Source organism: Nasonia vitripennis, chromosome 4, assembly GCF_009193385.2.
Source record: "Nasonia vitripennis strain AsymCx chromosome 4, Nvit_psr_1.1, whole genome shotgun sequence".
Classification (NCBI taxonomy): Eukaryota; Metazoa; Arthropoda; class Insecta; order Hymenoptera; family Pteromalidae; genus Nasonia; species Nasonia vitripennis.
The window spans coordinates 14,616,966-14,643,552 of NC_045760.1; the positions used below are offsets into that span (position 1 = coordinate 14,616,966).

The 26,587-nt window shown below is 44.1% G+C and overlaps 1 protein-coding gene across 8 annotated transcripts in view; it reads left to right on the forward strand.

The window, feature by feature from the left end:
• The window catches only part of LOC100116848 (solute carrier family 12 member 4), a 147,668-nt gene that overhangs the window by 108,276 nt on the left and 12,805 nt on the right, over positions 1–26,587 (forward strand). For all 8 annotated transcript variants that reach the window (XM_016987985.3, XM_008210249.4, XM_008210248.4 and 5 more), the window contains one exon: positions 21,261–21,352. In XM_016987985.3, coding sequence (XP_016843474.1) covers positions 21,261–21,352 — 92 coding nt within the window. The remainder of the gene's footprint in view (positions 1–21,260; positions 21,353–26,587) is intronic.

The window sequence follows — 26,587 nt, forward strand, 5'->3', positions numbered from 1 at the left end:
CGCATATGTTTTATTCATGAGCTTTATTGCTTGCGTATACGCGCTGTGTATATTGTGCGGGATTTCCCGTGTGCACCCGGGCGACGTCATCGTATGCGCTGCACGTGGAAGATTGAATAGCGACGCGCTGTGCAGCAGTAACCCGAGTTGAGAATATTTTTGGAGCTTTTGTGTATTTTTATTCGCTGTAAAACTCTCTGTTTATTTTTCAATCAGCACAACTTTGTGAAAACGTGTACACGAACAAACCTGACATTAGCCGTCCGTATACTTTTTCACCAAGCTCGCGGCAAAGCTGTCTCGCTCTGTACGTCTCTTTCACTCCTAGCTGTGCGCGATTCTCCAAAAATGAGCAACAAAAGTTGCCCCAGTCAGTATAACGCAACAGTCGCGGAGAAGAAAAAAATAAAAAACTCCCCAATTCAACGATGTATACTTTAACTAAGAGCAGGAGTTCGAAGCGGAATCGCAGCGATAAAACTTTATGCCTGCATCTCGCGAGAGAGTATGACTTGCCTCCTCTGCACTCCCTCTTCGCGTATATACCTATGTGTATAGCTACGTTAGGAAACGCACGCAAGACACTACGGACACAGCGGACGGCGCGTGGCAACCTTGGCGAAATCCTTTCGCCCGACTTTTTCCGATCCTCACACATACACACACACACACACACACACTGACATACACACTACTCGAGAACTGCTTCGAGTTCGCCTCGTCCAATTAGGAGGGAAGAGCAGCTGCAGCCAAAACTCCGCCAGCAGTAGTCGTTAGACGGTATACGCTGTGTGCGGCGATCGCGTGAAATTTTAAGAGGTCGTTTGGGAATTTTCATTCGGTCCGCAGTAGTCATGCTTTACACATACACATGTATACGTCTTGCCGAGAAGAGCTAAATCATCAGTGCACGCAAGCGCGCTTTTAATTCCGCATGTGCGCCATGTATATGAATGAATCGTCGTCGCGGGGCTCTTTTTCGCGCGGAAAATGTTTAATGGCCTACGCGGCGCGTATTCACGAGAGTCGCCTTTCGCTCCTGCACCTGTGATTCGCGTTGAAAGCGAGAAATTAAACGCGCCTAGTGTACGCAGTGTCGCTAGAATGAAAAAAAAAATTATGTACCTCTCTGCCTTCAAAAAAGAAACGTGAATTATTTACCCAGTCACCGCACGCACCGCGGCAACGTACAAATCCCGCTAATTCTCAAAGACATAAAAAAGAAAGCAAAGCACTCGCACAGCAGCGGCTAATAAGAGCCGAACAGCAGTAGCTGTGAGAGAGCCTCGAGTATCTCGCGGCAGTGGTAGCCATGCGATGCTGAAAGAGCAAGTTAAAAATAGAAGCGCAAGCTCAGCCCCGTGTTTTCCTTTACAATTTCTCGAGGCGCTTGAAAGTAGCTCGCCTATACTCTCTTAGAAAGCACGAGAGGGCGAGAGAGAGAGAGAGAGAGAGAGAGAGAGAGAGAGAGAGAGAGAGAGAGATTCAGAGAATCTCTCTATATACGCCTCGCGAAAGCGGCTACTCCGGAGCTTTACAAACGCGACAGCCGAACACACGCGTGAGAGACAAAGCGCGCCAGGAGGCTATAACGGACAGAGCGAGGGACGTAAAGGCTATAGGGTATAAAGCGGCCCCGAGATACGCCGCGCGAGGAACTGAGAAGTGGCCTGCGTGTGTGCTCGTATTGTCGAAAGGTTACGGCGCTTAATATATCGAGGGAGATGCGTTTCGACCCAAAGCGTTTAACGAGCGGCTGTATACGTCTAATGTGTCCGGCGAATCGTTTGATGTGTCCAACGGGCTCTTTTACTTCGGGTATTGTAAGGGTTTATACTGCAAGAGCGACACTGCGATTTTTATACCATACGATAAGCGTTTTTCTTTTTTAAAGCTCGCGCAGTTTCCATCGACGCACGGAGTAAAGAAAGTGCCAATGGAAATAAAGAATCAGTGTCTCTTCGCACACACACACAGCGAGTTTCGAGTTTCGCGATTTTTCAACGAGCTTTCGCGTGCGAATCAGTAACAATAACGGATCGCAGTAATTTTCTCGAAATTCCATCCGCTTCGATGGTTCTATTTTAATGCGTTGAGTTTAAATCCTCTCAGTGGAATAATCTCAATCCGAAGATTATTAAGAGTGAGCCTTGGGTCGGTTTTACGTCTCCGCGGGAATTATGAAAATTTGTTCAAACCGCAGGGCAGCAACCGCCCACGCGCATTCACGTGTCCATGCCAAAGCTCGTTCATCGGACGTACATACGCAAAGCTCTCACTGCGTGTAAATTCGCGAAATTAAAGCTTGAATTCATTCGGCGTAAAGCCCGGCGGAAAAAGGCAAATTTCGACAAATCCACGTACGTACCCGAGAGCAAACGTTCGCTATAAGCTCGCTCGCTGTATGTATACTCTGACGAGCGCGGAGATGTGCAATTTTGAAAACGCTTCATTGTCGTCTAATTGCTTGCCACTGGACTCGCGGCGTGTTTTCCCGGCAACAATTAGTACGAAAGTATACGCACACGTGCTTCAAACGTAAAGCCGCGCTGTTTTTGCGAAAGCATGTTGCGATGACGGGATATACATAACCATTCGGCCGAAAATAACGACCGCTGTATAAGTACTTACACAACCAGCGTAAAATCTTTCTGGACTATCGTCGTTTTTGTTTCCTGAACATGATCGCTCCAATATCCTCATCTATCAGCTCCTTTTTTTCCCGGCGCGTTATAAAGCAATGCTGTTGTATACATACCTTTGGCAATACGGGTTTTTGCATTTAACGTGTTATCCGCAAGTTTTTAAGGCCCGCTGCTGGCAATGTATAAAAACAAACTCGCAACTCTCACGAGTATCACTTATATTTCGTTCGCTTGATGCAACTTGTAGGGGCGAGTTTGTAATTTCGACTCTCTTTCTTATTCTCTTTTCATTATATTCTTCTACGTATTCTTTGGGGACTCGACCGCCGAGATGCCTTGGCTTAGAAACGACGGTGCTCTTACTTTTTGCGGAACGATGTGAGAGCAGGATAGAAACTTTTTGAGAATTTTTCGCGGTTTAATTTATCCAGAAAAACCGCGGAGAAAACCTTTCTGTTGAGTACGGCTTTGCGGTGTGTGAAAATAAAAATTATATAATGTCCGAATTTGAAAACTTTGAAGAGATTTTTCAGCTCAACATAAATATTTATAAAAAACGCAGGGAGAGCAGTTTTTTCGAAAAAGCCGCTATTTCGTGTGTGCGTACACACGAAAAGCATAATCATACACGAATGTTCGCATACAGAGTTTCCATTCGGGGGTTTGTAAATATTGAAATGAAAAACACGCGCGCGTGCGTCGTTCTCGTTCGAAATGACCGAAATACGTCGCTGTTCGATTTCACCAAGTCCGTAAATCAAATTTCACTAGCCAGCCAGAAGTAATGATAGTCGACGCGCGGAAAAGAAAACGAAAGCGCGCTCTTCACTCCCTCCCCCAAAAAAACACAACTTCATTCAAAAACAATCCTCTCGATTGCCAATCGCTCATCCTCCGAAAATACATCGCGCGCGGGGCATCCGGAAAAAGCGTCACCGAATCTCTCCAATCTTCCCTGCAGCTGCACCGCGAAAAAAGCTTGCAAAACAAAAGGTCGCCCCCCTCCCCCCTTCAGTGCTTTGGTGTATGGCAAGCGAGAGCGGCGAGAAAAATGGATCACGCGATCGCTCCCGAAACAAAGCACCATAAACGAACGCATCCGTGTACATGTGCAGCAAGAGAAAAAAAAACGAAAAATTCGTCGCATTTTTTCTTCTGATCGTGACGTATACACACAAATGTCAATAGCGTGTGTTTCGCGAGTTGTATAGCCGGGGAGAAACGAGATTATTGCGGCTGCATGATGCGACTATTCCCAATTAGTCAGACGCTTTTAATTTAGTGATATATTGCTCGGCAAAAAATTGCGATCTCTACGGCTCTCTGCGATGCCATTATTGGCTTTTTGGGAAGCATCGACTTTATGGCCGCGTATAATGGACGCGATGTAACGTGCGGTGTGAAATTAAATTCGCGCGAGTAGAAGTGCGTCGTTGAGCTTCGCAAAACAGCTGTCGCGCTGCAGCTGATGGTTCCGTGAAAAATAGTCGCAAACGCTCGCAGCTCAAAATGCATGCAGTGCGCGAAGAAGTTACAGAGACGTGCTCGAGGCAACTCACGCTGTTTTATGGGAAAAGTTTCGCTAAATTTCTCGCAGCTACGCCGTGTATCTCTATATATACGGAATTTTTTCGCTCGCGCGAACTCGGTGCGCCGCCTGACCCTCGCTGAAAAATTTGCCTACAAAGGAGTTGTTTCGAATACGTGAGTAGCGCGTATATAAAAGTCTGACGTCGGAAACGCTATGCGACGAACGTTGTATTATCACGTACACATTCCCCGAACTCGTCGGGATCATATTCGACGCCTCGACTAGTACTTATAAGGTACCGAGACTCTGCAGCTGCTGCAGCACTCGAGAGCCAGTCCACAGCGGCTTTGTACAACGTCAGGACGACAGGCACCGCAAACGACGTTATTATTCCTCCTGGCCCATCACTCTCTGCGCTGCAGCTGCGTGGTGATTTCGCGCGGCTGCCATCGTAAACGCATATAGAAGCCTCTCTCTCTCTCTCTCTCTCGCTCGCGCGCGCGCGAGCGGACAGTTAATAATTAATCCGACCTCAGCGTCGCTCGCGTATATATATCACGCGAGTGTTTTCGACCTGCCAGACGATCAAGGCGTTTACGGCCGCTCGTTAAGCCTCCCCGCGTCATCCAAGACGGCAATAAGCGGATATATTATATGCACACGCGCGACGGCCGCGGCAGAGCCACCAGCATTGATACAGGAGCTGCTAATGGGAGGCCCTGTAAACATAGGTCGTGTCGGCCGTCGTGAAGAGTATAGATGTAGGCCAGCTGCGCTGTGTGTATACACGTGTGGTCTAGAGAGCAAACCTCTGAGACAGGATTATTCGGGCTTTTGATGAGGATTTACTACTGCTGCTACTGCTCTATAACGATATAATTGCAAGGGCGAGGCTCCACCCTTTGACGAGGCCTTTTTCGGGAATTATTGCTTTCGATGCCATCTGTATAGAGTTTGGCCGGAGGTTCCAGAGAAAAGTAAAATGTTTGGACAAGGCTTTAGAACGAAGTCGGTGGACGAATCTGTGTTGATTAACGAACGAAACGAGTAGATCGAGGCTGCGTTTTTTTCTTCAATTAATAAGTAAGCAAAGTCCTTTATTAAAAAGGGAGAACTTGAGAGAGCTTGCAACTACCAGACTCGAGCACCGCCATCAGTACCCAAACTTTTTCCAATTACCGTTGGGAACAACAGTGAATTTTCAAATTATCTAGCTCTCTTCGCTTCCGGCCTTATAAAGAAGTTTCCTCGGATGCGCAATAGTTGACCTCGTCGCCAAATAAGAAAAGTTGGATGGAATAATTCCTCAAATAATATATGTATCCTATCCTCCTCTCTTTAAAAAATGATGGGCTTTGTTGTGAAGCATTTAATTGAGAATCGGTCGCCTGGTACAAGAATTAAGGAACGCGAATCAGAAATACGGATTTTATTATATAACCTACAAACGCTTCAAACTGTTGGCGCTAAGCAGGCAGCAAAAGTTAAATGTTAATTATGACATGATAAGGAGTGCGCGAAGCGCACTTCAATTTCCTAGTATGATAAAAACACGAAGTCCATCCCTCTCTCCTCGTGAGTTTCCGCAGCTATCCTTGATTTGATGCACTTCTCCCCCGATCGCCAGCCGATAATAAATAAAGCCGCACGACGAGTATGAGAGTTGAGTATCGATCCTGAGCTCGTTCAAAAATTCAAGAACTTTCGGGGGTGGTTTCATTCCTCCGATGCTCTGACGTACGTGCATCTGCGATATTCAGTTATTCCTGTACTACAGCTTCCGCGTTCAGCAAATATCGCGTTAAGTCGGGGATTACGTGGATAATTAAGCATGTCTTGAATTTTCCAGGACGTCTGCCGGGCTATGTGTGTATCATTCGCGGGCTATAAAGTTAATCGTCGCCGAGGAAAAATTGACGTAGCGTTCTGTTCAACTCGTCTGCACATGATCTTATATTTATCTTTAAATGGAGGTTACCGCAGTAAAAAATTCAATTTCTTTATCTCTGCTAATCCGTTTTTTATGGTCTGACTTTTACTGCTTGACTGTAAAAAAGTTTGAAACACGATCGCTTCGAATGAAAAACACAATTTGGACCGACGAGTATCGGATGAAAAAGTCGAAGAGGGAAGAGCCATGCTGTTTTCATAGGGCTTATTAAAAATGGCATATACTAATTTATCTCATCTCTTCTGCAATAAATCCGAAGACGTTACTTTCGAATGTCAACTTACGTCTGACCTAGAGTTAAGAGGGGAGTAGAGAAAGAGACAAAGGATATTATGTCTATGCGAAACGTCGCCGGCAGAGTTCTGGATAAAAATATCGGGAGCTCTTCTTCGAGAAAACTTTCCAGGCATTGTGTGCGCGAAAGGTGAGGGAAAAACAGCTCGCTTTGTGCCCAGTTGTGTAGTGGAAAAAAGCACGCGGGACAACTCGGGCGTTGGCGCAATGAGTTATGTAAGGGCGCGTCCTCGTCGTCCCGAGAATTCCGAGCGTTGTTGCTGCATACAAACATTCGTTTCGAGAAGAAGAAGAATTGTTTATTCTTGCAAACGTCGCTCTATTGTTGCCGAGACTGACGTGAATTTCAGCCCGAGCAACGAGAGCGTGTCGCATGTTTGTTTTTACATTATCGAATCGATCTTTCCACGCCGATAAAATTATAAATTCGTAAAGCTCGTTATCTAGAGCACAGTGTTTGCATAGCTTTATTATTTCGATAACGAGCATAAACACAGTTCATCAGGCTCGGTGCTGTCGCTACAATAGCATCGATTATTAATTACCAACTAGAGCCGCAGCTGATAAAGCGTTCACGTGTATTCGCAAAACAAGCGCATGTATATCCTATCCGTTGATCTATCGCTAATAAAAGAAAATGGAATTTCTTCGGAAGCCAGGCGTGACGTCTCCTCCTTCTCAGCACATATGTCAATACAATACCTATATATTTTCCGGCATATAAGTTTCGATATACTTCTCTCGAACCAACAACTATACCTCGAGCAGTAATAACGCCAACGAAGCTGGCAGCAAAAGACTGTACTTGTATAAAAACTATACAGCGGTCGCGGAACAAAAAGCATAACTGAACTGCAAAAAGCCCTCAAGCGCGCGCAACGGAACAAAAGTATAGCAAAGCGGATCTCTCGATAACTTTCCGATTTATAAGCCCGAGCGCGCGCAGAAAAGTCCTCGTTATTTTTCTCGAGATCCGCCTCGCCATCGGGGATCTCTCACGCGACAGAGTACAACTTCCCCGAGGCCAAGAACACGTTCGAGACATCAGGATTTTCTTGCCTATTTTTATTTTTCCTTTTCATTTTTGCATTCTCTGCAAAGGCACATCGATACCTATACCTACTGCGCACATAACGATGCGCGACGGAAAGTGGAAAACTTCGATCCGCGGTCGCTTTGAAGAATGGCACTTTGTTCGCGATAAAGACGCCGCGACTTTCTCCTCTCCTAACTACCTCCATAAATTTTCATCGCAGCAGAGTAGCGCAAACTTTTAAATCGCGCGCGGTAATCTCATTATATATACCATCCCCCTTTTTTGCTTCCTTTCGGTTCGAAACACGATCGAAGGGCGGATTTTGGCTCGAAAAGGAAATTCACAGTGGCGCGCGTTGTCTTTTTTTCGCTCTGCTTCCGGATTGACGCGAATAAATTTTATCGCCGCGCGCTTACGTTGCCAGGGTTTTCAGCTCGTTCCACAGTGTGTTTATTTGCAGAGGGAATTACACTGGCGAAATTTCATAATACTTCGAGTGTTCGAGTGTTACGTGGCTATACGGAGATTCATCCAAGCATTAGTACTTGGATATAAAAGCACAAGAAAAATTTGCCAGTTAAAAATTAAGAAATTATTTACACTACTATAAAATATTATTTAAACCATGATTGTATTTACAATAATACTAATATTCTAGGTAAACTTAAAGTCGCATTTTTTTAATTTTACTGGTCGAATTGGTAGTTGATTTTGCTTTGCGCTTACGATTATTGGAGGAGTCGAAAAGTTGTTTACTGGTACTCGGTAAGGAGTCTTCAAAGATGTTAAAAGGGAGAGTTTCTTGTCGCGTATATTGTCAAAGTGCGATCGGCTATTTTCTAATGTGGATTTTCGATTTATGCGCCTAATGTGGTTACGGATTCTTTGAGCCATTTATAGCATACGAGGGCGCAACAACAGTAGTTCCTTGAGCATGTCAAATTCCGGAGTAGACACAGGCAGATGAGTTCCATCATTCTCTGAATGCGTCCATTTTGCTAATTCAATTATTAGACAGATGTTCACCTTCTGGAGACTGATGACGGGAAGCCACCATGGTCCAGTATTGCGACAGTGACACCCCACCCGCATAATCTTGCAATTAATTGCTCATATACATATAACACCCCGCCCAAGAAACTATCCTCGCACCTGATTGATTCCTAAGTCGACTATATTCACGCAGTGACGAAAAATCGATGCCTCATCTCTGGGGCGTTTTCCGACGGCTCTCTCAACCAAATCCTTCTTCGCTGAATACATTCCCGTCGGCAGAAAAGTACTTCTCGTTCCGAATCTCATCTCGCCCCGAGCTTTCATCGCTCTCCCAACAACGGCCCTGGAATCTACAAGTTCAAGCTTCAACCATGCGAAAAGCTCTCTCGGCCTAGCTGTCTGCGGGATTTTTCAGTGCAAAAGATGCGTACGCATATACATCGATCGCCCAGCTCTCGTTGCAATTTATCGCGTGTGGATTTTAATTGAAGCCAAGCTGCCGCAGTAAAATTTTTGATATCCCGCACAGCTGCGGGAAAGTACACAGGCTAGGTACATTCGGCGAAAGAAAGATGCAAGCAGACCATTTCTCTCTCTCTCTCTCTCTCTCTCTCTCTCTCTCTCTCTCTCTCTCTCTCTCTCTCTCGCTTTTTCAGTCCATGCACATTGTTCCCTTTGGCGCAATGTATGTGAGAACTCACACTCTTGGCTCGACACTTTTATTGTGGATTCAATTAATAGGGTGATCACATTTGAAAAATCTCCTGCCCCCGTTTATTAACGGTCATGACTCTCTTTTTATTGAGTATGCGTTTGACACTCCTAAAAAGCGTGATTTGGAAATTGTCTCAAGCCATTTTCGGAAATTTTCTCCAATGCAATTCGCAAGCGAACTGTTGGCCAGCCTTACAATTCCTGAGGCTGCTCATGCTGATGTGAATGAGGCTTTGGATCTCTTTCAATCTACATCAGTAAAGCTACTTGATTTGTACGCACCGTTTACCACTCGTAAAGTGCGTAAACAGCCATCACCGTGAATTTAAGCGGGCAGTACGTTCGGTAGACCCCCGTGTGTATCAACTCTACAGAAAATTAGACAGTAAAGTGAAGAGTGAAATTAAAGAGGCTAGGGATACCTACATCATTCAAAACTGCTCAGACGTATCTAAAACTTGGAGCATATTGCGTAAATTTGGCCTGGTTGGTAATGTTCTCAAATCTCCACTTCACTTCTTCTCTAAAGATGAGTTAATTGATTATTACTCTTCAGTCACCACTATTCATCCTCCATGTTCTATTGACATACTCAGGGTTATTACTGATTCCGTCGACTTGGAGGTGGGTAAGTTTGACTCTCCTTACTTCAACCTTATGAAGTTTATCAGGCAATGCTAAAATGCCTTTCTAACAAGGAAAGGTACCCAACCCGAACTCACCGATTTTGATGATTTTCATATATGTTGTAGAACATAAAAAAATAAGAGACACGTATTTTTTTTATCGGCTAATTTTCACTTTTAAGGGGTAAAAACCTCCCCTAAAGTTAACCCCCAAAAAGCGTTTTTTTTAAATATCTCGGCTTAAAATTAATATTTTTCAATGAAACAAATTGGAGGTTATTTCTTACAAAAAGAGCAAGTATTTCATGGTGATTTGAAGAGTAAGGGTAGCATCCCCTATTTTTAGGGGTTGAAAACATATATTTTTTGGCATAATTTTATAATAAAAATGTTTAAACCGACTAAAAAAATTGGAAAAAATGTTTAAACCGACTAAAAAAAATTGGAAAAAATGTTTAAACATCCTTAATAACAAAATTTAGTTGACGTCTTTCGGTGTTTTCATAAATATTATCCCTAAGGGGGTAAACCACCCCTAACACAAAATAACTGTAAATATGTAATTCAATACATAATATTTCGTAGAAAGTTTGTATATAGAGGTTTTCGAGGTCGCTGATTACAAATCTGTTATCAGATTTTGAAAATTCAAAATGGCGGATCCAATATGGCGGACGGAAATATCGAAAAAAAATTTTATATAATAAAAAAGTTTTAAACGACTAAAAAATTTGGAAAAAATTTGTAAACATCTATAATAAACAAATTAAGTTTTTCGGTTTTTTCATAGATACTTCCCCTTAGGGGGGTAAACCACCCCTAACACAAAATAACTATAAGTATACTTCAATCCATAATATTTTGTAGAAGGTTTGTATATAGGGGTTTTCGAGATCGCTCTTTACAAATCTGATATCAGATTTTAAAAATACAAAATGGCGAAACCAATGTGGTGGACGAAAATGTCGAAAAAAAATTTTAACTTTCAAAAAAACTTGTTTACAAATGTGTGATCTTTGTAGCCTGTACATGTGAACTAAAGAGCCTTAAACCCTAAACCCCTAAAGAACAAATAGGCTAAATGGTTGTGCTTTTTAACCAAACGACTCCAAACCCCTAACCTCCAGACAAGCCGAAGGCCTATGCTTTACCGTAGACACGAGTATAGACATATTACCGATATTTTATTCTATCATTTTGTATGTAACAAATAACGTCTCGTTTTATGTTTCAATCAAAGATTATTTATTTTTCTGCTTTTATAAATTAGCATAATTTCAAAAGTAATTTCATAAATTATAAAGTATTTCATAAATTGCATAATTATATAATTTTATAAATTCAAAAAGTCCACACTTTTTTGCAAATGAAAAAACATAGGTTAATAAAATTAGTTTATCAAACTCTTTTGCGTTTTGTAATAAAATTTAATGTTGTCAAACTTGGGAGTTTTTCATTGTTACAATTATTTCGTAAGCCGAAAGTTTTTTAGATGAATTCTCGAAGTAATGATTATTGTATCTATATTAAAATATTTACAGTCTGGAATTCCATAATAATACTATTTGCTACGATTTAATGAATTTATCAAAAAATCTAAATTTAATAATAAATATTATTCTAATTATTATTATTATTTTTCATTATCATTGCTATTATCAGTATTACTGTTATTATTGCTATTGCAATTATGCTTATTCTTCTTCTTATTATTATTATTATTATATTACTATGATAATTTTTGTTATTGGTAAAAATACATAAAAGAATATTAATACTCGAACTTCATTTGCAATTAAAGAACACGTTGTTATTGAAAGGGAATTTTATATGCATTCATTAGTTTAATGAATGTTATCGTACATTCAATGATAATTCCACAGATAAATGTCTTTCACTCATAAAAGTTGTTCGCAATATTCAATTCAATATGTTCGCACATATTGTGCGAATCAGTATTTTCTTTTTTTAGATTGTTTTCATCGAGTGTTTACCTCAGCTGCCTGTGTTATTTTTTAGACAGTGAGTGAGTTTTGTGGGTATTCTAGTTCGATGCCGGAAAGTACGAATAGTACGTCTTTTTGTTTGTCAGTGGTATCATACAGTTGTAGAAAATTTTCTTTAGTGATTTTATATAGATTTACATTATTCAATTTCAAAGTGAATAAAAGTTGAATAAAACCAAAAATAGAGTTTTCCGAACATCACAAAGTGGAACGAGAATTCTTCTCCAATGCATAAATTAATGATTTGATTCAATTTACATTCACTCGTTTTATTCTGGTAGAAATGTAGCAGTCGTGCCTTACATGCAAAAACACAGCTTGTATAAATTTTACCGCTTGTTTTCATTTTAGATTGAAAAATGAAAATTAATCCGTTAAACGTTCTAAACTTATTATTAGCATACTTTCAAGCGTTAAACATACCAGATAGTGTCACGAATTATCACGAAACAGAGTTGGCCGAAAAAATAAAAGAAATTTTAATAGATGCAACACATGATTTCAACGATGTAGAAATGATTACTGATGACTCTTTGGATTTTCAAGAAGAGTATAAAGACCATAATGCGGAAATAATTGAAGATGAAGTGCAAACATCATTTTCCTGATCCGGATATAGCACCAACAAATCAATGTACAGCAGATAATGAAGAACTAGATTTTGAATACAAAAAAAGAGCTGTAGAATTTTGGAGAAGTAGCAAAACGAAGCAAAATTTAAGTCTCAAAACAGTGCAAAACAGATTCAAAAAAGTATCATCTATTAGTCAGCTACGTCGTTGGGCTCATTCAATTAATAAAGGTGGCACGTATAGAGAAAAAGTAGCACAAATTTGTCAGTATACCCTGGATAATTTTCAAGCAGCTCTCGACAGTGGTTCAATTATCCATGATGAAGATATAATTCGATGGGCCTTACAAGCTAAAAAAGAAATTGGTTTTGATGATATTAGATTCAAAGCTTCTAAACATTGGTTACTCAAATTTAAGCAAGCACACCGAATAGTTTCTAGGAAAATAAATAAGTTCATAACAAGAAAAACACTAGAAAGTAGTGCAGAACTTACGGCTAAAGCTGAAGCATTTATCGATGACGTTAAATCGTGTATACCAAGGATTGGACTCGAAAATTTGTATAATACAGATCAGAGCGGATTTCAGCTAGAAATGCATTCTGGGAGAACATTAGCAGTAGAAGGAGAAAAGCAATCGCCTTCGATTTAAGTGTTATAATTTATCATATGCTCTTAAAGCCCAGCTAGTGAGCACTCTACTCATGCCAATTTTTAATTATGCGTGTCTTGTCTACTATGACTTACCGGATTATCTTGGAGTAATTTGTTATACTACCAGTAACAATAATCCGTCTTAAAAAAAGGGATAATAGGTGTGTAAGCCGAGCACTTAGACAAGAAAGTTTGAAATTTCTCGTTTTGGGGATCGGACTTCGGCAGCGCCCTCTAAATCGAGTTCCTCATCAGGGATCATCGCCAAAACTAACATTTAGCCATTTTTTAAGCAAAATAATCATTACCCATTATTAAAAAGTGACCAACTAAAAAAAAATTTTTCGTTGCTAGAAACGTTGCGAACTCAACTACATAAACTTCAAAGGTTGTTTAATTCGGCAATACGCTTTATTTTTCGATTAAAAAAGGACTCTCCATTAGCACCCTACTTTACGAGATTGAAATGGCTTTCCTTAACACGTAGGCGTGAGTATTTTTTAGGGGTGAAACTTTACAAGATTTTTACACGCCACAAACCGAAATACTTGGCAGAGTTATTTCCTAAAATCACGGAGGATACACGTAGATCGGTTCGTAATCAGTCCTCGGCTTTCTCGATACCGAGACCGCGGACAGAACTGTATAGGAACGCTTTTTCGATCCAGAGCATGTATTTTTGGGTTATTCCGTGCGCAATTAAATTATGTAACACCGTCGAAACCTTTAAAGTTCGCTTATACGAGTATCTATTAAGCCTCGAACAATACTACGTAGCATAAGCGTTAAGCGTTTACTTAGCGTGTTCATTTGTATTACTACTCACGATTTCATCTGATAACATTTGGTTTTTCCTGTAATTTCTTGCCGTTATTTTTATTGTACTTTTTCTGTCTCTACTTGCGAAAGAGAGAGAGAGAGAGAGAGAGAGAGAGAGAGAGAGAGAGAGAGAGAGAGAGAGAGAGAGAGAGCAAAATACTCTCATACTCTGTATATTCTATGCTATAATTTTATACTATGTACATTCTTCGCCCTAACACCTGTATCTTTCTGTATGTACTTCGAGTTCGCCATACGGTCCTTGACCTTGGCGTTAATAAACATTATCAATCAATCAATCTCACGGCATTGCACGTAGAAAGTTCGACAAAGTTTGAGATCAAGGGAGTAAGAGAGAGATGCTGACTTTTTAATTTACCGGACTTGCGGGCTTTCGGTAGCAACGCAGATATGAATTGTAGATTCGCTGCGCCAGAGCGGAGGATAATGAATATTCAGGCAGTTTGATAATTACGTATAAGGCCGAGACGCAGGCGACGAGTCGGTTATGAATTCGAAAGATCGATGAAGAAATCACGTCGCAGCTATAGCGCGCGGAAAAATACTGAACAAAAAAAGAAACATACGCGGTGCGCGAGGCGAAAGAAGGCGTTAGAAATTCATCGCGACGTCGTGTGGAACAAGCCGACAAATCCCTTCGGCGCCTCGTAATCTTCGAGACGTGCGCGGAAATATCTTTATCGCTCGCATTCCGCGGCAGCTGCAGCCGTCGCGTAAAACTCTCGCTCCATATATTATAATCTTCCGCTCGTCTTTCTTTACATCCTCGTAAAAGGCAAAGAAGACGACTGTCTCCGTTTACGCTCCGAGGGACGAGGTATGTCCGTTCGGTGAGAACTCTCGTCACCAATTACCAGGTTCCATTATACGCGAGACACCAGAAGTACATTAAACTCTCAACGCGCAACGGCTACACCTCGTCGCTTCGTATATCTTTTCCGTATAATACACTCACCCGCGTCACGCGCTCGCTGTATAGGTATATATACAGTTAAGACGCGCTAATGCCGTCCGTTTAGTCTGAGAACTCCGCAAGAGCGACTCGAGTTACGCGATGCGCTAGCCGCGGAATGTTTACTCTCTTGAGTATACTCTCGAGCGGCGCAGGTTGTATAGGCGACGCGCACGGGTATTTGCACACTCGCACGTATCTGACCAATGGCTGACCGGTTTCCCTCGATTCGCCGCGAAGCGCTTTTGCATCGAGATGTATTGGAAGAGCAATAATTAAAATAAGCGATAAAAAGAAAACCGCTGCAGCCGCCTCTCGGGTTCGAGCGATTAAAGATCGGTCATAAAGACCGCCCGCTGCGTCGTCTGTGCGCAGTTTGAAATATCCGACGTGCCGCTCGAGAATCAAGGACTCGACGATACCGCGTGGCATTAACTGCCCGAGCAAGTAATGAAAATAAAAGCTCGAACTTTTTCCGTCCCGCCTACTACTCTCTCTCTCTCTCCTCTCTCTCTCCCTCTCTCTCTCTCTCTCTCTCTCTCTCTCTCTCTCTCTCCATATAATTCGATCTGGAAATGGGGCGATAAAAAAATATATAGCCGGTGATTCGTATCGTTTCACGGCGGCGGCGTTCCGCTATTTTCCGATTGCTCTCCCACTCGACTGTTTTTCCCTTTTCTCACTCTGGCGATGTCGAACTCTTTCAGAGGGTCGAGAGCGCTTTATCTCGCGCCTTCGAGGGAATTGCTTGCTTACCCCAATAACGCTTGAAAGACCTGTCGCGCGAGTGCGTTGCTTTGCTGTCGTCGTTCTTTGTATTGCAGGACTCAGGGAAAATTTGGCCACTGTAATGGACGACTGATAAACAGTGTATCGCGAATATGAATGTTTGATGGGACATAACTGGCCACTCGTGTAATATATTATTGACGACGACTTTAGCCTCGTTTCAATCTTTACATAAATAGAACGACTTACTGCTTATATAGTTACATGTCTTGCGACCTTGATGTGCAAAGACTGGGAGAATGCGCGCGGTATATTTATCGCGACTCGTGTTTGCCGATAAATAGAAATGTTTATATTTTCTTTTCGATCGCCTTGTCCCTACCTCGTGTAATCGATTAATAACGACAACGTCAGCGTCGTAAGTCGTAGACCGTAGACAGACGGGCCCATTATGTGCTATTCTTGTACACAAGCGATCATTGAACAATCCTCCTCCCTTCCTTGCGCCCACAAAGACACCCTTGACAAACGAGCCTCGATTTCAAACGCGTCGTCCCTTTCGCCGTATACCACTCTCTCCCAACACAGGGCAACAATGGTATAACGTCCGGCGGTCGTTTGCCATATCGCTGCGACCTTTGGATCCTTATCCGTAAATTCAGCAGCGACGGAGCTCGTATATCTCCTTGGATTTTTTCCACGTCGCGTCAGCTCGTCTCTTATAATGAAGACGTTCATCAAGCCGTGTGTATGGGATTTATAGCGTCCCGTCTTTTGCGTCGCTTATTACGCCGGAGCTATTGCTGGATTTGCAACTGAGCCGAATAAATATTATCTGCGCTCGAGCGAAGCTTTAGCTATATACATACGCCTACTTAATTCTAACAAACGCGATAAGTACAGCGCTTTGTTTCAGTAAAAGCCAAACTCTCGTCGACGAGTATGCATACAGCAGCAGGCTCGCCTGCCGAAACTTTGCTTGATCCTCAATTTTCCGCGCGAGCCTTTGACGAAAAGAAAAAAAGCCGGGAGCTTTTGGAGGATCACGTCGCCGGCTTTTGATCATACCCCAACCTCGTTTGCCTCGCATTACAAGCGTCTCCTCGCCTTTAACGATCACCCGAGAGCTGCTTCGATGAGCGCGCGCATATGCAGCTCGCGAGCGACGATCGATGCAGCAGCGAGAGCAACTGTCGCGCCGCGCGCTGCTATACAAAAGAGAGAAGCCCGAGAGACGCGCTGCATACGCATCAGAAACGTCAGACCGTATGTGCGCTCGTGTCTCTTTGACTGCAGTCGCTCATTTTTTCCCCCGAGCTTTGTTCGGCGAAACTGTGTTTCCGTTATACGCGCCTGCGACCTGGCTCGGAAGTTACATGAAAATATGCGGCGTTTTTTTCTTATATTCGAAACCCCGCGCGAATACAAGAGCCGGCTGAATTCGTCTACTCTTTAGCGGGAAAGCGGGGCGATACAATTAGGCGTAAGCTAATTTTCGACTCGTCGCCGCGGCGGCGGTTGAATTCTTAATGCGTCGGCGTGTGGACTCCGCGTCGGGCCGGTCCCCTTGATGAAGGCGTCTATTCGCGTCACGCGTACATCTGATTGTCCATGGCCGCCGCAGGCTCTGACAAACGCTTTTCCAGCATGACTTTTCGCAATCCAATTATACTCGCGTATCCGTCCGCGGCGGAACGTGCCTGATGGTATTTCTCTGCGCGGTGCGTCGCAAACCATCGTCGAGAATATTGAATAATCATGCAGATATGGGATGAGGACGTTACTTTCAGAAAATATCGACCGACCACTCCCAAAAACGAGAACAATACACTGCGCGAGGCATGTGCATAAACAACGTTCACATTAGCTGTAAGCTCACTTGTTTAATGTACTCGACAGCAGCAGGGCGACGCGGAGCGAGAGCAGCCCCGGAGAGACACGTTCGAGCCAACTAAAGCCTCGACTCGGCACTCTGCCTCCTCCCCAGACAGTTGGGGCCGACCCAGTTCGTTTGAGCAGCCTGCTGCTCAGCGTTTCTGCGAGTCCTGCTCACTCTCTCTCTCTCTCTCTCTCTCTCTCTCTCTCTCTCTCTCTCTCTCTCTCTCTCTCTCTCTCTCTCTCTCTCTCTCTCTCGCTCTTTCTCTGTACTGCGATCTTTTTGCACCGCCAAGAGATGCAGGAAGGGGCCTTATCTTCTTTTGCGGCGAGGAAACTTTGGGTCAATCAGCGCTGGCCGAGTGCGGCTTTCAAGGTTGCCGACACAGCTAACCGCGCACGGCTCGGTGGTCGATTATCGTGCAGTTTTAAACAAACAGAAATACCCGATGAATAAGTACGCCATCGCGTAGAACACGAGTAGAAACGGCCGTACATAGTTTATCCCACTCGAGTTTACGGCTCGATAAATCCTTCGGTATCTCGATTCGGTTCACCGAGAGAGCCAGTGGTACGAGTACCCGTCGCGTCAGACGAAGCCCGATCGGCGTGCGTCTATATAAAATACACGCCATTCTCGAATCTTGCAAAGTTCGAGCAAACTTCTATCTCCCTCTCTGTGGCCGTCGGTGTACAACTTGCTATCGGCAAAGTGCAATGCAGCTGGAATTCCGGCTCACTTTACGCCGCTATCGACATTACGGTATTACACGAGAGCGAGTCAGAATCTCTCCCGTCCCCGTCTTTCTCTCGTCTCTTTCCTTTTCCCTCAATCTCGAAATAGAAAATCGAATATCCCGCGGTAGTTCATAGCGATGGCGGAGTTTGACGAACATTTTCACTCGGTCCTTTAAGACGTGTGCTGCTAAATCCAATCGCCGCCCTCGCACTGCGCACAAAGCGAAGCAATCTGTCCGCGAATAACTCGACTTTAGCGAGACAGACTGCTGCGAATTCTTGGATCATTCAGATATAGCGCGACAAATCGATTGCGTCGATCCGGAAAAACGTTATTTCGCGAATCGATGTCCGTGTATATGTATTATAGTTTCGAGTGGGAGGAACGTTACTTTCATTTCATTCGTAGCACTTGCAGCGGCGTATCGACTCCTCGACGAGAATTCGGCGGAACTTTTTCTCAATTTTATATGCCGAGAATTCAGCTCTGGAGTTTCATTTTTTCCAAGTGGATGAATGGCAGTAGTCGCGAGTCTTGACAGGGAACCAGCTCAAGTTTACCACCATCTCGCCAACTGCTCTTGATTAATCGAAACAATCGTCCTCGGCATTGTCTCCTTTTCGCGCTTGCTTTTGTTTGTGTTACAGTTTGCTCTTTTGCGAGATCTTTCATTCGAGGAAGCTTTGCGACGTCCTCTTATTTTGCAATTTGATTTCGAGAAAGGCTGCGGAGTGGGACACTGATGTACATCAGAGAGCTGGAATAATCAAATCAGCGACTTGAAAGTACTTATAATCTTCTGCGCTTCTCGTTAAAATCTGCTCAACAGCCGTCAATACAGGCGAACCAAGTACACCCGACAGTCGCTTTCAAGCACATTTATAATGTCTCAAAGAATCCCACGATGTACAAAATGTAGAGAGCTCTTAAACGTATAAAATTTTACTTACGGTTCGCCGCCGCACGCGCGAACGTGCATATATATTATTCTTCTCGAGAATTCCCAGCGCGTAACATTGAAAAATGAATTTCCAAGAACTTCATCCGCTTATTCGACGCCGCGGGAGAAAAATGCAAAGTTTAAGCCCGTAAGTTATTACGCGAGTCTACACTTTGACATATTTAAATTTTAAAGCGCCCGTGCGCTTGCGCTACTCTGCCGTTCAACTTCTCTTTTGCATCAGTTTCCAAGCTTTTTTTTCAGCTCGCATAAAATTCGCGATATCTCCGTTGATCTCCCTCTCAATGTTCAGAGCATCGAAGAGATAATGGAACGCAAATGTTCGATATCCGAGAGAGAGAGAGAGAGAGAGAGAGAGAGAGAGAGAGAGAGAGAGAGAGAGAGGCTCTATCTATCTATAGTTCCATCAAAAGCTCGGGATCAAGTTTATCAGCGCGAGTTCATAAAAAATTCTCAACCTTCTCATCACCTTGGTCCTTTCCCTCGCCTCCCGTCGTCGTATGTACTTAGAGCTGATTCATCGCACTGCGCGTGCACTTAGCCCTCATCCTCTCTCAGCTATATGCAAAATGAGTAGCTGCTGGCGCAGTGGCTCTCGGCCCGGATATCCTCTTACGTAATGGGCGAAAATTGCGCGGCTCGGTTACGCGAAATCTACCGATGCGCGTACGGACGCTTGCAAGATTTATTCCTCCTGTACTTATACATACTCTCTTGCGCAATTCGAAGAGCTGGAGCTGTTGAAGCGCAGGATTGTTTACGCGAGGATCATTGTATTTCGCAGTATATACATATCCGCTCGGACTCGTTATTGTTAATTATGTGCGAAAATTCTATAGTATAGGCGAGCGAGAGCTGCGATCGGGGGACTCAATAAAATGTGGCGATATAATTGTTCGATAAATCAAGGCTCGCATTACGAGGAGCGCTTATTCGCACTATGCATAATGGATAAAGCGCGCCGCGCTGAAATTTTCATCCGAAAATAATTAGTTCATTAGCGCGATAATTAATCCCATCGCTCGTCGCTGCGCGCCAACTAATCCGCGGAAAAACGCCCTATTGTTCTCGCAATCAACGCGCGTGTCTGAAATTTTCAGCGATTCATCCCATTATTTCCGAGTAGTGCGCGCATATAGTCGCCGAGAGGAGCCGCATACCGGGCCTCATTAGACAAACTACGTACGGAGAGGGGTAGAGCAAGAGAGAGAGAGGGAGAGAGGAAAGTAAATAAGCCACTCGGGCTCGGCGGCAATTCGGACAAAATGAGCCGTAGCGGGAGGGGCTTTGCGCGAATTCTCTTTGGAGAGCCGCGTCTCGAATGCTCGCGTATATAGGTATATAGATATTATATAACGGCGATGCAATTTTCGACGGTGGCGGCGGCCGAGTAGAATTTCCGGCAAATGAGCCATTATCAGCTGGGAAAATGGGATTTGTGACAGCGCAGCTCTATACTCGCACGAATACTCCTCTCTTTGACGCGGCATAATTAGCGGGCAGTTCATGATCGGGGCGCGACGATTTTTCAACGTTGAAATAACGCACGGGTAATTTACTAATTCCTGCAATCTGTCAGGTTGTATACTCACGAGAGGAGTCCACATACCCTTCGGGTCACGATTTTTCGGTTAAAAGAAATGGAGGTAAGACTTTGTGGTTTAGTCCCGCTTACCAAAGTTTCAGCCGAATACGTGACCCAGAGGATCTGGACTCTCGCCTGTCAGCAAAGACAGCGTCTCATCCGTCCCCAAGAACAATCGTCGTCAAGCAGCTATGATGTCCGCCGAACCGCAATCAACCGGCCATTATCGATCCTCGCGGAGAGCACAATCCCGTCCCGACAAAGACTCTTCTATACCTCTGGATCTCCAATCAAGCTCTTGATCATCCTCACGCGTTCCAACTATACAGTTAAATACGAAACTCTCGCGCGTCCCCGCGCGTAAACAATGGGCTTTGACTGTGTATTTATTTCCAACGATCCGCAAGACGGACAACCCCTGCATATATACGTTTATATATTTATACACATCAGAGAGAGAGAGAGAGAGAGAGAGAGAGAGAGAGAGAGAGAGGGGGGAGATAACGAGAAAGAGGGGACTAACTAACGCTCGCTCTTTTTGCTTGATTTTGCAGGCGATGGAGGTGAGACGGCCGGGGACGGCGAGCCAATCGTCAGCGGCAACGCCGAGGACTCGACGAGATGCGACCAGCTCTACCTGTACAAAGTGAGTATGGCCAAGCTCCACATGTATGCTATAGGTATATACCCTTATCGCATCGACGTATTCAATAAAGATTTAATGGACACACAGCTCGACCGAGAAATTTCCATGGATAGTAGATCTTCGTCGTCGGCAAAGGAGCAGAGCTGCGCTTTATGTGCGCTTGTTTGTTATTGTCCTGTACAAAGCCTGGGTGTTCTCAAAAAGCGATCAAAAAGCCAAGGACCCTGGCCGTATATCTTCTCTCTAGCTCTCTTTTATTATAAATTATACGCTTTTATATTAATTGCGCGCACTAGTCCTTGCGAGAACTAAACCACTGCAGCGAAGGAAAGCAAACCTACATCCATTAAAATCTCGCGCTGCAAAGGTGCCGAAACTCAAGGAGAGTAGAGAGAGAGAGAGAGAGAGAGAGAGAGAGAGAGAGAGAGAGAGAGAGAGAGAGAAAGAGAGCTCCTCGCGCTTACCCTCGGCTCCTTAATATTTTTCTTCGGCCAAAAGAACCCGCATAAAAGCCCGCGAGCTTTAATCGCGACGACGGGAAGTCGCTGGAAAAGAGAGTCGCGCTGCACAGACCAGAATAAATAGCGAGAACGTGTGTATTATGAAGGAAAAAGGAGCTCCTTTGACCAACAACGCCGCACGGATGTAATCCAATAAAGCTTTGCGGCCCCGTCGCGGAGATCATTTCTTCTCTTCTCTGTGTGTGTGTGTGTGTGTGTGTGTGTGTGTGTGTGTGTGTGTGTGTGTGTGTCTATATATATATATATATATATATATATATATATATATATATATATATATATATATATATATAGGCGAACTTTTGTGTGCGGATACGGGTATATATATAAGAGAGTGGGATGCCTTGTCATATACTATACATGCGCGCGGCGCGGGCCACCCTATATACGGACGCGGCGATGCAATTTCAGAAAGTGGATTGGCGCTGCTCACTCGGTTTGTAATCGCGCGGGTATATAGCTGTGTATGACTTTTGCATCGGCGGAAGATTGAAGCGGCTTCTCTGACTGTTTTAATTATACTATATATATAATCATAAAAGATAACAAAATAAAGGTACGTTTCTTGAATGAATATGAAAGAGGAGAGAGGGGCAGCGGAAGCGGCTCTTTAAACGCTCTCCCTCTCTCTCTCCAAATTAAACGCAAACGACGCAAAAGGACCGTGGCTCGCGCGTCACATGCCCTTTATACATATAGCGCGAGCGGCTTCTCTTCAAACGACAATTAGTAGGCGAAAAAAACCGGTGTGTCTGCGGTCGGTACGCTCTCTTTTAATGAAGGACCCTCTCCCCCCTCTCTCTCTCTCTCTATCCTTCTCTCTCACACTCGCTGCCTCAGGCTCGCTTCCGCTGTCCCAGTTTTTTTTATCTCTCATCCGAGCGCGCGCACAACGCCCTTCGAGTCGTGAATTTCGCGATGCTTCAATTTACACCTGGGAATTCCTCGAGGGGCCGCTGCTACGCCGCTTTTTTCTGGGTCGAGCCTTTCGCAGTCTCGAGAGAAGCGCAGCTATAGAGCGGCGTAACTCATTTTCCTAATGCCGTCGAACTTTGAACAGGTTTTCGCTGTCTGTGCTATAAATACCCATACAGATACGCTTTACGAGCTCGCGCGTCAGTCGCGATTCGACGTTGACATATACACGTTCCCTAGCTCTTCTCTATGCATTCACGCTTGTACATATATCTATTCCGGGGAAAATTCGGCAAAAGTTGTTGCCGTTCGATTAGATGCTAAATCGGCCGAACGTGTGTGCTATAACTTCGCCAGCGGGGAAAGTTTCTTTTTCGCGGGGCTTATACCCACCCACCGATCCCGCACTGTTTTCTGGGTTATAAATCAATATGATTTCGTGCGTGGAGAAAGACGTCAGAAGGGCGTATGAATATAAACGTATATGGAAATCCTCCCGCAGGATTATTAGCGTATATAGATTTGTTGAAAATAAAAATCAAGCAGGGTATAATTTCTCACGGTGAATATATTTATTAATCCAAAAAAAGGAACAAGAAATTAATACAAGTATGACAGCGTAGTCAGATGTCAGCGAAGCGTTCGACTGGACAACTGCTTGCTTGCTCGATTCGGTTAGAACTAACTGCTATCCTCCGCTGAGGGTATTACAATACCTCGGTGACGTGGTCCTACGGCTGATCGCAGGAGGGTCGCTGTCGATATCCAGGTACGCGACGACGCGATCGAAGCGTGAGCGGACGGACCCTTCTTAATAGCCCCCGCCGCTCACCCGGGTATCATAAAGAGCGCGCACTCAGCGAAGTGCGCGCTCCTTCTTAATCCCTAATTGCCGTGTTTGTCGCACGTATTTTTCGTAGGCAACAAACAGACCGCGTCTCCGAGAAGCTTATCATTATAAAACGGGCAGATGCGCTGCCGAGTTCGGCAACGGACTCGGCACGGCATCTGTTCTTGGGTTTTCCCAGCTACAATAAAACAAGAACTGAATAATATTTCAAAATACTAAAACTGAGTTTTAACAAAAACTCCAACAACATTTTATTATAAATTTTAAACCGGGAAAAGCTTCTTCCCTACTACACCGATAATAAATCAAAAGCGTGTCGATCGGATCAATCGTTATATTATCACCGAAACGATAATGGAACCAAATTCCATGTGCGCATTAGCGGACGGAGTGCATGTGCATGTCGAGTATCCCACAGATTATATATACACGATTTGAAAACAAAAACAAATACGGCGTCGAAATCCACTATACAAGCTTTCTTACGAAAGCCAATTCATGCGCGAATAAAGTTGGTTGTGCGTTCTCGATTTCTTCGAGACGATTCAACAACATCGCGTAATGCTTGACTGTTATACGCCAGCAGTTGAACGTCGCTTGTATATATATATATATATATGTGTGTGTGTATATATATACGCACGCAGGCAACAAACAGCGAAAACGGTACCAAAGCGAGCGCAATAAAAATCATCGCGTTCCGTGTAAGTCGCTTCCACACAAAGCTTTCGGGATTCCCCTCGCTCTCACATATATATGCTGCATCTTCCCCCGCAGATTCACGTATAGCACGCGCGTAAAATGTAGGTCAACCGGATTTTGGATATACTATCGTTCAGCTCAGCCACCGGCGCGCACTTCACAAACTCACCCACTGTTATATATGTGTATACATTCACCACACCCAAGATAGCGCGCGCGTAGAGCAAATATTCATAGTCTTCTCGCTATAGCCGTTTCTCCCCCGTATCTTATTTTCTCGCTGTCGCCGATTTTTTCCGCCGCCCCTCTCTCGAAAAAAAGAGAAGAAAAAGAATAAAACGGCGCGCAGCTTTTACGAGAGGCTGTAGATCCGATATCTATAATCGAGCTGCGCAGAAGCTCTTGACCCGATTCCCGGGTTCGACTGCTGCTTTATCGCGCCTTCGTCGAGCGCGAGTGGCGTCGTCTTAATTATGCAAGGGAGAGAGAAATTTAGCGCGAATTAAAATTAATTTTACACGCTCGCGCCGCGGAGCAGCTGAAGCGTCGTTGTTGTTGTTGACAGACGCGTGGCCCTCCGCGTTCTTGCATAATGCATCGTCGTCGTCGTCATCGTCGTCGTCGGGGGAGAATATATACACATATTTTTCGCAAAGAGCGGGCGACGATTTGCATTTCGGTTCGCTTGATTAATCGCATGCAAATCGCTCCAAGTGCCTCGTCGTTTCGATTTTTTTCAGACTGCATGTCTTTTACGAACAACCGCGCACGTATGATGTAATAATTGAAAAAAAAGCATTCAACGGAATCCTAATTGACGCAAACAAAAAGCTGGCGTGTACAGCAGCAGCCGATTAAAATCAAGTTTGCGTCTGAGCTTAATTGGCCGTAATTGCGCCGACGGCAGCAGCGGTGTGTGCGGCGGGCAACGATCGCGAGGAGGCGGGTTAATTCGGGAATTCCAGCGCGAAATTAGCATCGCTCCGTCGAAATTAGAATGCTGCAGCTCGCGCGCCCATTCGGCGAACTTTTAGGAGCCTTGCCGCTCGCTCGCACGTAACCGCGGAACTTGGCCGCGCGAGCACACGAGCGAATATAAAAGCTTATACGCGCGTCCGTGTCTATCGTAAACGGGATGATTGAATTTTTTCTTCTTTGTTTTGCGACGGAGAACCCCGTTGTTGTGAGCTGGACAAAAGAAAGAGAAAAGAATTAGTGGGGCGAGTCTCGTTCTATTTTCAACGGTTTAGACGAGCGACGGCTCTATTCAGGGTAATGGCTTGAAAACTGCGCGTAACGACTATATTTCGCGGAGCAGCGCGACCACTTTATTCTCCTCCACAGAGCACTGTTTTTCCCTTTCAATTGCTCCAAGGACACTTAACTCGCTTAGCGGCCCGCGAGGAGAGAGAGAGAGAGAGAGAGAGAGAGAGAGAGAGAGAGAGAAACCGCAAAACGAACGAACGAAAGAGAGAGAGACAGAAACGAGCAATCAGTGTCGTCCTCGTGAATACGAGCGACGAAAAAAAAAGAACCAGGAGGGAGCAAAACGTTCGCGCTGCATTTTTATACGCGCGGATACTTTTTTAATTTCGTGCGCGGCTCTTTTCAGTCGCGCGTGACGATCTAAGGCCACGTTTGACGCGACGCTCCGCTGCAGTAGCGCAGCAGCAGCAGCAGCTTTATAACGTTGAGTTATATATATATATATATATATATACCCACACATATATATTAATTAAAATTGCAAAAGGGAGCTTTGATAGGTTATAAGAGTGTCGCCGGGAAAATTTGTTCGCCTCCCATCCTCGCGCTACACTGCTGCGCGCATGTGTGTGTCAGTTAAAGTCTCGCTTTTAACTTCCTCCGCTAATATAAGAATGACGCGAACGCGTTGAATTAGATCACCGGTGCAGAAAACTCTCTATCGCGAAAAAACGAGTCGCGAGATTGGTATACGCTTGCAGGTTGCGCATCGGAGTTTGCCTTCGATGAAAATTAAAATTCAATTACTTTGAGCAAAGTGATGAATACTTTATCATTATATAGTCTTTTGAAAGAACGACGGTAGATGAAAATTCGAACGAATCCAGAAAAATGGCAAAAGGCTTCATGAAAAATAAAAAATAAAATATGCTCGTTTCGCAATTAATTAAAAGACCTTCTTATCAATCTCGTCCGGCGCGTTGAAGCCTCGTTTCCTCTTGCTCGCGAGCAATTACCGACCACGAAGCCTAATTCAATTTC